Source organism: Lytechinus variegatus, chromosome 15 (assembly GCF_018143015.1).
Source record: "Lytechinus variegatus isolate NC3 chromosome 15, Lvar_3.0, whole genome shotgun sequence".
NCBI classification, from domain to species: Eukaryota; Metazoa; Echinodermata; class Echinoidea; order Temnopleuroida; family Toxopneustidae; genus Lytechinus; species Lytechinus variegatus.
Window position 1 is genome coordinate 30993220 of NC_054754.1, and position 12866 is coordinate 31006085.

The following is a 12866-nucleotide window of genomic DNA, read 5'->3' on the forward strand; positions in this document are numbered from 1 at the left end:
GGTGTTGTAAGTCATTCATAACTTTACTATCAGCTTTGTGAAAAACCACCCTCTGTACAAAGCCAATGAGAATGACAGAAATCAATAGTAAACTGGGTGAGTCTGACCGTTGATTTGTTCCTATATGTTTTTTTTTCTTACAGTTCGTCAGACTGAGAAGGCTATGTTATCAGTACAAGTGACCAACCCATCTCTAATCCATGTTCAGATCATACGTACATATAACAGATATGGCATGGAAACAGCTATCATCACAGTTACTCACAAAGTACACAATAAAGTAAGTTTGCTTAACAAGGACAACCACTGTTACCAAATAGCACTTTTTGTCTGGAGTAAGTTCTATATATTTGCTCTCTTAGCCCCATTATTTGCACAATACATATAAAGGTCTTACGTTAGAAACTCTTGCTATTTGGTTGTCTAGCATATTCATAAAATTGTCATGATAGACAAGTATAATGAAAAAGATGTTAAAATCTATCTTTTATCTAATATGGAAAACCTGTTGAGAATGTTTGAGAATATTTGAAGAACCTTTTGAGAAGTTCCGCACTGCGCCTCTAGAACCAGCTCCCCCGCTGTATCAGTGACTCTTCATCTCAAGAGTTTTCCAGCGGTCATTAAAGACATTTCTTTATGATAGTTAATTGTTATATATGTTTGTAGTTGTCATTCATAATTTTCTATGATTACCGCTTTGCTTCTTTGTAATGTGAAGAGCACCAAATAAATACCAATGTTGTATTGTATTTTATTTGTTTATCCCAATAGGAAATATCCTTTAATATCAAAGTGCATACAACTGCAATACATTACAGAATAGTGCACATAGAAAATATATGTAATATACATGATAAACACTACCAGCTTATTTCCATCTATTTATTTAGGGAATATCATGGTATTTGATCATATTATATTTCATCATATCTATCTGGATTTGATAAGTACCTATCAGCCTCCTTTCGTTGTGACTCTCTCCTTAATAATCCACTTTGTATCTTCCATTTTTTTAGTATATAACAGCTATATTGATAAGTATCCCATCAGCCTCTGTCCATTGTGACTCTCTTTATTTATATCTTTTATTTTTCAGGGTATTACAGCTATATTGATAAGTATCCCATCAGCCTCTCTTCGTTGTAACTCTGTCTCCTTTACATTGACCATACATTGTACCTGTCCATTGACAAAGAGACTTCATTTCGTCTATGATCCACCTGTCACGGCACAAGAATACCTCTATGGCTCACCTCTCAACAGAAAGAACCAGTCCCTTCTTACTACCTTAGGTGTAAGTCACTCATTTATATTTAAAAAATTGGGATGAATCCTTGATTTTATCAATTTTATTTAATGGCAAAAAATGAACCTCGGTCAGCAGCTGGCTATTTTACAGAGTGGCTGAGCGTTAAAAACTTTACAAAACAAAATACAAATGAATCATAACAAAGTATACAATAGGAAAACAAAACATATACGTGGGTTGCATTTTCATAACCAAACCCTCGGTTTATATCCAGATTTACTAAGGATTGTAGTGCACATTTTCTATGAAATTCTGATTTTATCTTATTCATGTTTAGGGTAATGTACCTATGAATTCACTTGGAATGATGTCACCAATACATGAGTTCGACACTCCACATTATCAATAGAAATGCATGTAGTAACTTTACACTGGTATTTATTGCATATTCTCACTCTAAACTTATATTCATATAACAGAATAAACTAAGAACCCCATTTTAGAACATTTTTGCTTTCAATTTTTTTTTTCTTGAATCTTTAACCTCTTACCTATAGCGAATGTTTATTTTGGAGGTTTGAGTATACAAATATCCGATGAGAGAAAGATATTGCTAGACACTACCTGGTTTTCAAAAGGGTTTTAAAGGTCAAGTCCACCTCAGAAAAATGTTGATTTGAATCAATAGAGAAAAATCAGACAAGCACAATGCTGAAAATTTCATCAAAATCGGATGTAAAATAAGAAAGTTATGACATTTCAAAGTTTCGCTTATTTTCAACAAAATAGTTATATGAACGAGCCAGTTACATCCAAATGAGAGAGTCGATGATGTCACTCACTCACTATTTCTTTTGTTTTTTATTGTTTGAATTATACAATATTTCAATTTTTACGAATTTGACGATTAGGACCTCCTTGCCTGAAGCACAAAATGTTAAAATAATGGAATTCCACATGTTCAGGGAGGAATGAAACTTCATTTCACATGACAATGACAAGAAAATAACAATATTTCATATTTCATATAATAAAATACAAAAGAAATAGTGAGTGAGTGATGTCATCAACTCTCTCGTTTGGATGTAACTGGCTCGTTCATATAACTATTTGTTGAAAATAAGCGAAACTTTAAAATGCCATAACTTTCTTATTTTACATCCGATTTTGATGAAATTTTCAGTGTTATGCTTGTTGATTTTTTTTCTTTTTATTCAAATCAAGTTTCTGTTGGGGTGGACTTGTCCTTTAAAGATATAGCTAATCAGAGACCAAGTTACATATAAATGTGTTGCCTATGTAATAAAACACTTCTAAATGATACAGAAATTTATCACTCAATATAATGCAATAATTTTTACTATTGCCCCCCCCCCCCCCCTCCCCTCAGGTAAACTATAGACCACCATCGAGGATGGGTATCGCTGTTCCACTTACCAAAAACATGTACAATGCTGACCCTAGTAAACCTAGACGCAACGACCGGTATCAAGTATCAAAGGTATGTATTCAATTTGTCATGATTTGAGTTTTGTATGTTTTAATAATAAAATTGTAGAAATGCAGACAAAAAAAACACTCTCTGAGCAATAAATTGTGTATTCTTTAATTCCTGCATGTTTTTCATAAGTTTATTTTATTGCATACAAAAAATGTTTTTTAAGGGTGAGTTTAGGGTGTGGGGGCCAAATAGTTTTGTGTATGTGGGGGTGCTTGCCATCGCTTTTAATGATTTCTTATCAGTGGTCAAATGTGTAATGTGTTTCATGAGCGAACACAAAGTTTAGTAATTTCGTACTATTTTCAATAGGGGCGTTGTGGTATAGTGGATACGAATCTTGTTTTAAATCAGAGGGACGTGGGTTCGAATCCCAGCCATGGCATGTTTTCCTTCAAGAAATTTATCCACTTTGTGCTGCACTTAACCCAAGTGAGGAGAATGGGTATCCAGCACAATTAATTCCAAGCGCCTTTAGCAGCTGGAGCTAAAGCCGGGGTAATGTTGAATGGGCAACAAGGTAATCGGCGCCTCATTATTAACTGCAAAAATACAAAACATGTTGAAACACACACAAGCAAAATACCTTATGTCGAATATTAGAAATCATGGATTAGATAATATTATAGTTGTGTGCAAATGTTCAGAATGTAATCAAATATTGAATTTAGTAAGAATCTAATTTCCCCTTGATCAACTCTGGTACACAAATCATAAGATGGGCAAATTGGAGAAACTTTGTCCGTGTTCTATCCCTAACACAAACGGTTCATGAGTTTTATGATTTATATTGCACTTTGACCAATATTTTCATATATTTGAATCTGATACTGAGCTTCTTAAAATCATCTTATCAGAGGAGTGGCATGCTGAATGGTACATCAAAGACAGTTGTTGCGATTCCCTTTCTTGAGCTTTTTAACCCATGAATGAGCTTTTTAACCCATGAATGCAATTTGGATAAATTACAAGAGTTACAGCTCCTTCTTAACAACATCCTGGTCGGGCCTCTTCCTTGCAGTTACAAAGTTATGCACACTTACTCCGCTTCAGGATTGCAATAAAACATTTTTCTTTTGAATTTTGATCCATATAAACAATGCCAACTATTTCTTGATTATAACCTTCTACAGGAAAGTGGTTTTTACAAGCAGTGTGCAGGCAAGAAGACTAGAGAGGAATGTGAGTGTACGGAGGAGATGAGATTATCATCTTTGGAACTATTTACAGACTGCAGAGAAAAGGTGAGAAAAGATGACATACTCTACCAAGTAATTGCTGCACACATATAATTTCAGAATATGATAAAGTTTCCTAACAGTACAAGCAGGCAGATTTGAATTTGAAACACAACTTCTGTTACACAGTTATTTGACAAAAGCATTGTTTAAACTTCTACAGAAAGTTTTTTTTTTCATGCACACAGTATTTTTGGAAAAGTAAAGCCATCACAGGAGTAGCTTTGCAAATATAAAGCTGCCTTTTTATTACCTACTTTGTTTATTTTCTATTATATCGTTGTTGTATAGTAAATATTAGGTATAGTTAATATTAGATTACATGCTATTACGGATGTTTTAAATTTCTAAATATCATTTTCTGTCATTTCTATAGTATAGCAGTATTACATTCCCATATCAATATTAAGACAGGATTGATGTGACCTGTAAAAAAGGGGTATTAAAGTGAAATGATAAAACAGCACCTCGATCTCCCCCCTCCCCCCCAAAAAAAAGGAGAGTAAATGTAATTTAGATGTGCAAGAACTATGAAGTAGATCTTTATTCACTGCGGATTTATTGCGATACCCATTTATTTGTTTAACTTTTATCATTCGTACATATTTGCTTCTTAATCACTATGAGCCAGTGTTTTCTTTGTTTCAGTGTTTACATATGTACTGGGCATATCTTGTAAGATCATTTTCAATAATGCCAATTGACTGTGGTGATGATCAATGTATGTATATATATATATATATATATATATATAATCAAACTAAATGAAGAATAATCAAAGAATACTCAAATATTCCACTTTAACTAGTTTCGTCTTTAATTCTTCAGAAAGTGAAATATTGATTCACAACAAATTCATACAAAAATTGCGCTCTAGCGCCATATATCAAGCATGTATACGCTGATGATGAGACTATTCTTCATTTAGTTCGATCATTATTTTCTTTCCGTGATGAGGGACATACTTCGTTATTTCATTGTATATATATATATATATATATATATATATATATATATTTATATACATACATACATATACATATACACTATTATTATAATTGACTCCATTAGGTATATCGCATCACGTACACAGAGGCCCTGTACCCACGTCTTGTTATCAGTGAGAGGGGTAAAAAAGATCAGGTCTTATCTGACCCTTACATACTTACCATCATCGAAGTTAACGACAGGGATGATTTCCTCATTGAAGGTATGAAACAAATAATTGTTAGGAAGTAAAGAATCTGTCATTGGTCCATTCCTCCTTCGTTCCTACTTCCACACCTTTCTAGCTGTGCTCATTTGGTACATTGCAGATATTTCCAACCTGCAAAGAAAACTGTTTACTCACAGTTCAAGTAATTTTCATAAAGATAAGTAGAATGCCTACACTCATATATTGTAACGAGAAACCTGTCATACAAGTATTGGGAACCTTGAAATTCACTAAATTGAAGTCAATTTTATATATATACTCATGATTAAAACAAGTGAAATGCATCATAAACAAGCTTTTGTTGTCTCTTTTGTAATATATAGCTGCTCGGGTGGAGTACATGCCAGAGATTGCTGAGATTGTTGGTATTCCTGTCACACAGCTTCACAGTCCTAATCAACTTGTCATTAAATTCCTTGTAAGTAATAAAGGTTTACTCTGACATGGATCCTGTAACATGAAACAAATTATTAATCACACAATCATGTCATGTCAATTCAACTGTCGGCTCAAGACAGGTTGTGTAAAAAGCAGTTATGATCGTTTGTAAATATTGATTGAATCTCTTTGTGTTACACTCTCATGGTGTGATAAACTAATAAAATAAAAGTTTAATGATATATGTTGCAAAGGAATGACAATTGTTTTTTATTACCTCACTGCATAAAGCTGTGGCTCAGGAACATCATTAGTTGGATCACATAATCTATAGGAGAATGAAAAGTACAAAATAATACTGCTCTGAATTCAATCTCAATGTCATTTTCATCAAACTTTGTACATAATATGAGGAAAGTATAGAAAAGAGAAGGATGTTCAAAAACCTGTTTGATGGAGGCCATTCATTGTATGATAGGTCAACCAGAAGAGGGCAGGCTCTCAAAGAATTCAGTATACCCGGTATCTGGAAGAAATGCATAGCATCAATGATAACACACATAATATATAGCCACTTTGATGAATATGTGGTAGTGCACTGCCCCAATGTCATGATATGTTTTAAAAAGAAGGCAAATGGGAATACAAATGTGACTTTAAGACACACTTAACTCTTTAGTGATGAGTGAAACATCCCATTTCTTTTTTGTGTGGAAATCTATCAATAGTTTCATATCAGACTAAGATAACATATTGATATTATACAACACCTACCGAAAAATTGTATCTTACCAGCAAACTTTGGATGCTTGGGGGTCTTCTCAATTGACTTCCAAATCCTTGATTCCTGTTTAAAGAGGGAAATTATTTATTATATTACATAGGTTATGTAGATTCGAATCACTGATAGGTCAATACGCCACCACGTGACCATAGCTGCGAGGATCGCATTTGTTATATTCTAAGTTTTGACGTCACCTCAGGGAATATACTGCGTTGTATTTTCAATTGCGGCGTTATATTCACTAAGGTGACGTCACTCGTTGCATACAAGTTGCGTAACAAGGTAGTTTATTTGATGTACGCGCTAATGTTAACGCGTCGATTGCATGAAGAACGCGCTTGATGAATTTTTTTTTAAAGTCTATTATGACGTAGATGGATCAGAGCTGTAGCAAGAATTTCGGGTTTGAACCAGATGATGAATGCAATTTCTGATGGCGAATCCACAATACTATATAATATAACAGATATTGCCTGGTCTATCGTTTTAATGAATAACATTTCAACTCCCATCCGAAGCTATATTTTTCCCTCAGGATGATATTTTCGCTGCGCGCTTCGGGCAAAATATAATCCCTTGGGAAAAATATAACTCTGTCGGGGAGAGGAAATGTTATATTCAAACTCTAGGTAGGCAATATCTGTATAATATTCAATGATATAAAAATGCTGTACCAATTGTACTCATATCTTATAAGTTAATTTAGTATTTTATACAGATTGAATTTTGTACTATTGCCCTCCTGTCTAAATTTGTATTTGGATATTGTTTAATACTTCAGGCTAGAGATTTATGGTTTGTCCAATGGCACTTTCAGTAAACATAGTTTTTACATCGCACCCATTTCTAATGCCTGTATGAACACTGTTCTATCTTTCAGGCTACAGAGCTATACCATTTCAGAATGACTGTGATTGATGGTTTCTCATACTGTATCCTGGAAGATGAGTTTCAGGTAAGCTAAACAATTCTTCATTTTAAAGGGGACCCAAACCCTGATATCAAATTGATTGAATAAATAGATTAACATATTTGATTGGATAAATACAGTAAAGCAAATAATCATAAACAGTGAAAATGTCTATCCCCTCACACTACATACCTCTTTCTGAATATTGCTCACACCAATTGATCTGCAATTTCTGGTGTAAAAATACCCTTTCCACACCCATTTATGTCTATCTTACATACCAAGAACAATCAATGAAATATTTTCAGTGTTTTATCAATCTCTTGAATTCATGCTTGTTTTAATATTTTGATTCGGGGTAATTATAGTAATGTTTTGTATATGCTATTACGTTAATATAATCTATGTTATTTATGTATTCCCTGCTTGTTCTGTTACTCAGATATGTCCTGGGCGCTCCTTTCTTCTATGTTTGTATATATTTTTTATTCCTCTGTTTGAACGATTTGAATGTTAATAAAGTGATGAATTACTACTACTACTACTAGATAATATCCCTTTAAATTGAACTTAGTGCACAGAGAGCAGATGCGGATTCAGTATTTACTCAGCGGGGGCCCAAACTTTTTTTTTTTATCAAAGGGGAGGACGAGGGGGGCACAATCTGGTTAAAGGCAAAAGTTAACGTTACAGACATGTGATTAAAAAAAAATGAAGGAGAGATGAAGTATGTACATGGATGCCTTTCTATCAACCTAAGAACTCTGAAACGAACAAAAAAAAATTTAAAAGATGTGCTTTTGATATGTTTTAATTGAAGATTTTGTGTAATTTCTATTGTGCTGATAAAAATAGAACACATAAGTGTATGTAATAAAATTAAGACAGTGTTTCTGTCACTTTATATTTCACTGTTTTCAAGCACTAAATAATGATTTTTGGACACAATTATTTCTGGGCTTCATTTTTGTAACATATCAAAGTCACAGGTAAAAGTTGGACCTCGAAGCTCAGATTTTTGAAAAGTCAAATCAATGTTAGCCAATGCTATTAATTCATTAGATCTGCCCTGGTTTTCTTTTCCCATGTCACCTCCATGTTCTCACAGTGCCTTTCCTTTTCAATCATTCTGCTAGATCTTTGTGGACCGAGCGCCTCTACCGGGGTTATCTCAGATGATCATCTTTGCTACAGTCAGTGTTCTGATGGGAGCTGCAGTATTTATCATCTACCTCAAACACATCAGAAAGACACCTATCCACCGAACTCGATCCAATATTGAACTTTTTCAATGAAATTGAACCTCATCTTCCATGACTGCATTCGTGTAAATAAAGTGTTTATCACCTTGATTTTGCCAACAAATGTACAATACTCAGGGGGTGTTACAAGAAGTGTGACTAAAAGTTGCACGTTACCCTCAGGTAAAGTATGTGCGGTATATAATATGTCACAGCACTGGTCAAATTATTATCCATCAGGGGTCCGTTGCAGAAAGAGTTGCATTTAAACGCAAGTCAAAAAATCAATCGCAAGTTCCAAATGCGCGCTGTTGATTGGTTGAAAATCAAGTTGCGCATGATTTTTAGATTTGCAAGTGATTGCAACTCTTTCTGCAACTGGTCCCTGGTTGCACGTTAGATAAGATGTGCATGATAGCATTTAATAAGCATGACTCTAGGTCACATTTAACCTTTTGTAAAATGCCCCTCCCAGGTGTTTATTGTAACATGGTCAATTAATTAGATGTATTAATATGTCTTGGGTTCAATGACATAAGGATGTAATTCAGTTTTAGGCCATTTCAGTATTTTTTTCATTGATAACGCAGATATCAAGTTCTATGGAACATTAGTTCAAGTGTCTTTTCTGCTAATAAAGGAAGAAAGCAATTCATAACAGCCCAATACGGAATACTTTGTTGACAAACAAACACCCTTAATTTTACAACTGTCGGCTTGTTAGAAAATTATTAGACGTCTCTTTTCTCCAAATTCCTATTGTTTAAAGTCCTTATTGCAAACCTTCAATCTGTGTTTCCTCACAAACAACAATTTTAAAGGTAATGCAAATTTGATCGAGCAATTCTGGTTGGTTCTTGGTGTGTATTTTGAACAAAAGGCACATGAAGTTTATTGGCCACTACTTTTTGTCTCACCTGCGAAGCAAAGTGAGACTATAGGCGCCGCTTTTCCGACGGCGGCGGCGGCGTATTTTATGGATCTGATTCATGAAACTTGTACATAAGAGTAATCAAGTATCACTGAACATCCTGTGCGAGTTTCAGGTCACATGATCAAGGTCAAAGGTCATGTAAGGTCAATGAACTTTGGCCATGTTGGGGTTTTTGTTGAATAACCATCATATCTCTGTAAGTTTATTGGTCTAGTTCATAAAAAGTGGACATAAGAGTAACCATGTATCACTGAACATCTTGTGCAAGTTAGAGTAGTATTCAAAGTCAGCACTGCTGCTTTATTGAACCGCGTGATGCAGGTGAGACGGCCAGAGGCATTCCACTTTTTTTCAAATAATTGCAAACCTGTGTCTTACAGAGCTCTGTTGTATTGGCTCAAGTGTTTACGTGTAGATCATGATATTTGTCTATCAAAGTAAAATATCTTTTCTTTTTACTTAAATTTTTTATATTGTAGTTCAACATTTCATGGATATTCTATCAAATACTGGTTCAGCTTATCTTGCCCTTGGCAAAGATAAGAAAATTATATGAAAAAGTTTTTTAAATTGCAATTTAAACATTCTTGCCATTTGTATTTGCAAGTGAAATAAAGTTCATTTCAATTTTGCCTTAATGTATTTTTGACTTGTGTACATAAATTGTATGTATAAGTGTATTCATTGTAACATTTATATTTTGAAATTGTTCCCATATGTAAGACAGGATTAATTAAGTCCTTCTAACAGCTTTGTCAGTAAAAAAATATAATTTTATTTTAAATTTATCTCAAGAAGAAAAATTGATTATGAAAATGTTTTTCAATTGCTATTTTCTCTTGTCATTTATGTATGCAAGTTGAATTTTCTTTTTGAAATATGACCTCAATCAAATTCAAAATATATGTACACATTGACTATTTCTTTTTGTTGAATAATGATGATTCAATATTTCAAATTTGTTGGTAATATTCTGATGCACAAAGTCTGGATTTATTCAGGCTCTCATAAAAAATATTTGGTCAGTAATAATTCTATTGCAATTACATTGAATCCTTAGAGGAAGGTTGCCCATGGGAATATATGCCTCATTTGGAGATAAAGGTCATGTTTCATAAACACTTGTTAAAATGACAAATGCACAACTTCTACAACAGATTTACTATCCACCAATCAAATAGAATGATTTCAGTAGCTTTAAACTGTTATTGCAAGTTTTTTATTGCAATAGGTTTTATGAAGCAGGCCCCTAGGTAGTATTGCTTTAATCTTTGGAAGTACACACAACTTTCATAAGGATAAGATTAATCTGCTTTTGCTAAAATTCACAAACATTCCATTATATTCGTCTATATCATAATATGAACATTTTATTATGAACTTGACTGGTACAGGTCAATATTGGAAATTTTGCTATTCATAATAAATTTTGAAAAACAGTTGTAAATACCTTGTCTTCTTTTTCAATTTCTTGTCTTAATTCGAAAGTTTGTTTTGATACCTTCAACAACATACACTCTCTCACCCCTACTTCCAATACTCACACCAACTCACACAACCCATTACCACCCTCACACACCATCTTCCACTGCTACTTCCAATACTCACACCAACTCACACAACCCATTGCCACCCTCACACACCATCTTCCACTGCTACTTCCAATACTCACACAACCCATTGCCACCCTCACACACCATCTTCCACTGCTACTTCCAATACTCACACCAACTCACACAACCCATTGCCACCCTCACACACCATCTTCCACTGCTACTTCCAATACTCACACCAACTCACACAACCCATTACCACCCTCACACACCATCTTCCACTGCTACTTCCAATACACAACCCATTACCACCCTCACACACCATCTTCCACTGCTACTTCCAATACTCACACAACCCATTACCACCCTCACACACCATCTTCCACTGCTACTTCCAATACTCACACCAACTCACACAACCCATTGCCACCCTCACACACCATCTTCCACTGCTACTTCCAATACTCACACCAACTCACACAACCCATTGCCACCCTCACACACCATCTTCCACTGCTACTTCTAATACACAACTTGCAATAACATTAACTGTTATTGCAAGTTTTTTATTGCAATAGGTTTTATGAAGCAGGCCCCTAGGTAGTATTGCTTTAATCTTTGGAAGTACACACAACTTTCATAAGGATAAGATTAATCTGCTTTTGCTAAAATTCACAAACATTCCATTATATTCGTCTGTATCATAATATGAACATTTTATTATGAACTTGACTGGTACAGGTCAATATTGGAAATTTTGCTATTCATAATAAATTTTGAAAAACAGTTGTAAATACGTTGTCTTCTTTTTCAATTTCTTGTCTTAATTCGAAAGTTTGTTTTGATACCTTCAACAACATACACTCTCTCACTCCTACTTCCAATACTCACACCAACTCACACAACCCATTACCACCCTCACACACCATCTTCCACTGCTACTTCCAATACTCACACCAACTCACACAACCCATTGCCACCCTCACACACCATCTTCCACTGCTACTTCCAATACTCACACAACCCATTGCCATCCTCACACACCATCTTCCACTGCTACTTCCAATACTCACACCAACTCACACAACCCATTGCCACCCTCACACACCATCTTCCACTGCTACTTCCAATACTCACACCAACTCACACAACCCATTGCCACCCTCACACACCATCTTCCACTGCTACTTCCAATACACAACCCATTACCACCCTCACACACCATCTTCCACTGCTACTTCCAATACTCACACAACCCATTACCACCCTCACACACCATCTTCCACTGCTACTTCCAATACTCACACCAACTCACACAACCCATTGCCACCCTCACACACCATCTTCCACTGCTACTTCCAATACTCACACCAACTCACACAACCCATTGCCACCCTCACACACCATCTTCCACTGCTACTTCTAATACACAACCCATTGCCACCCTCACACACCATCTTCCACTGCTACTTCCAATACTCACACAACCCATTGCCACCCTCACACACCATCTTCCACTGCTACTTCCAATACTCACACAACCCATTACCACCCTCACACACCATCTTCCACTGCTACTTCCAATACTCACACAACCCATTGCCACCCTCACACACCATCTTCCACTGCTACTTTCAATACTCACACAACCCATTGCCACCCTCACACACCATCTTCCACTGCTACTTCCAATACTCACACAACCCATTACCACCCTCACACACCATCTTCCACTGCTACTTCCAATACTCACACCAACTCACACAACCCATTGCCACCCTCACACACCATCTTCCACTGCTACTTCCAATACTCACACCAACTCACACAACCCATTGCCACCCTCACACACCATCTTCCAC

At 35.3% G+C, this 12866-nt stretch overlaps 2 protein-coding genes across 2 annotated transcripts in view; both read left to right on the forward strand.

Annotated features, from left to right (window-relative positions):
- The window catches only part of LOC121428433, a 29291-nt gene extending 24064 nt beyond the window's left edge, over positions 1 to 5227 (forward strand). Inside the window, exons 8-12 of the mRNA XM_041625035.1 lie at positions 144 to 280; positions 1100 to 1297; positions 2643 to 2753; positions 3884 to 3994; positions 5060 to 5227. Of these exons, the coding sequence (XP_041480969.1) occupies positions 144 to 280; positions 1100 to 1297; positions 2643 to 2753; positions 3884 to 3994; positions 5060 to 5227 (725 nt within the window). The remainder of the gene's footprint in view (positions 1 to 143; positions 281 to 1099; positions 1298 to 2642; positions 2754 to 3883; positions 3995 to 5059) is intronic.
- Positions 5228 to 5534: 307 nt separating this feature from the next.
- LOC121428336 (cation channel sperm-associated protein subunit beta-like) lies at positions 5535 to 8816 on the forward strand. Its single transcript, XM_041624910.1, has 3 exons — positions 5535 to 5622; positions 7247 to 7321; positions 8413 to 8816. Exons 1-3 carry the CDS (start codon positions 5545 to 5547, stop codon positions 8569 to 8571), a joined length of 312 nt encoding a protein of 103 aa, XP_041480844.1. The 5' UTR covers positions 5535 to 5544; the 3' UTR covers positions 8572 to 8816.
- The last annotated feature ends 4050 nt before the right edge of the window (positions 8817 to 12866 follow it).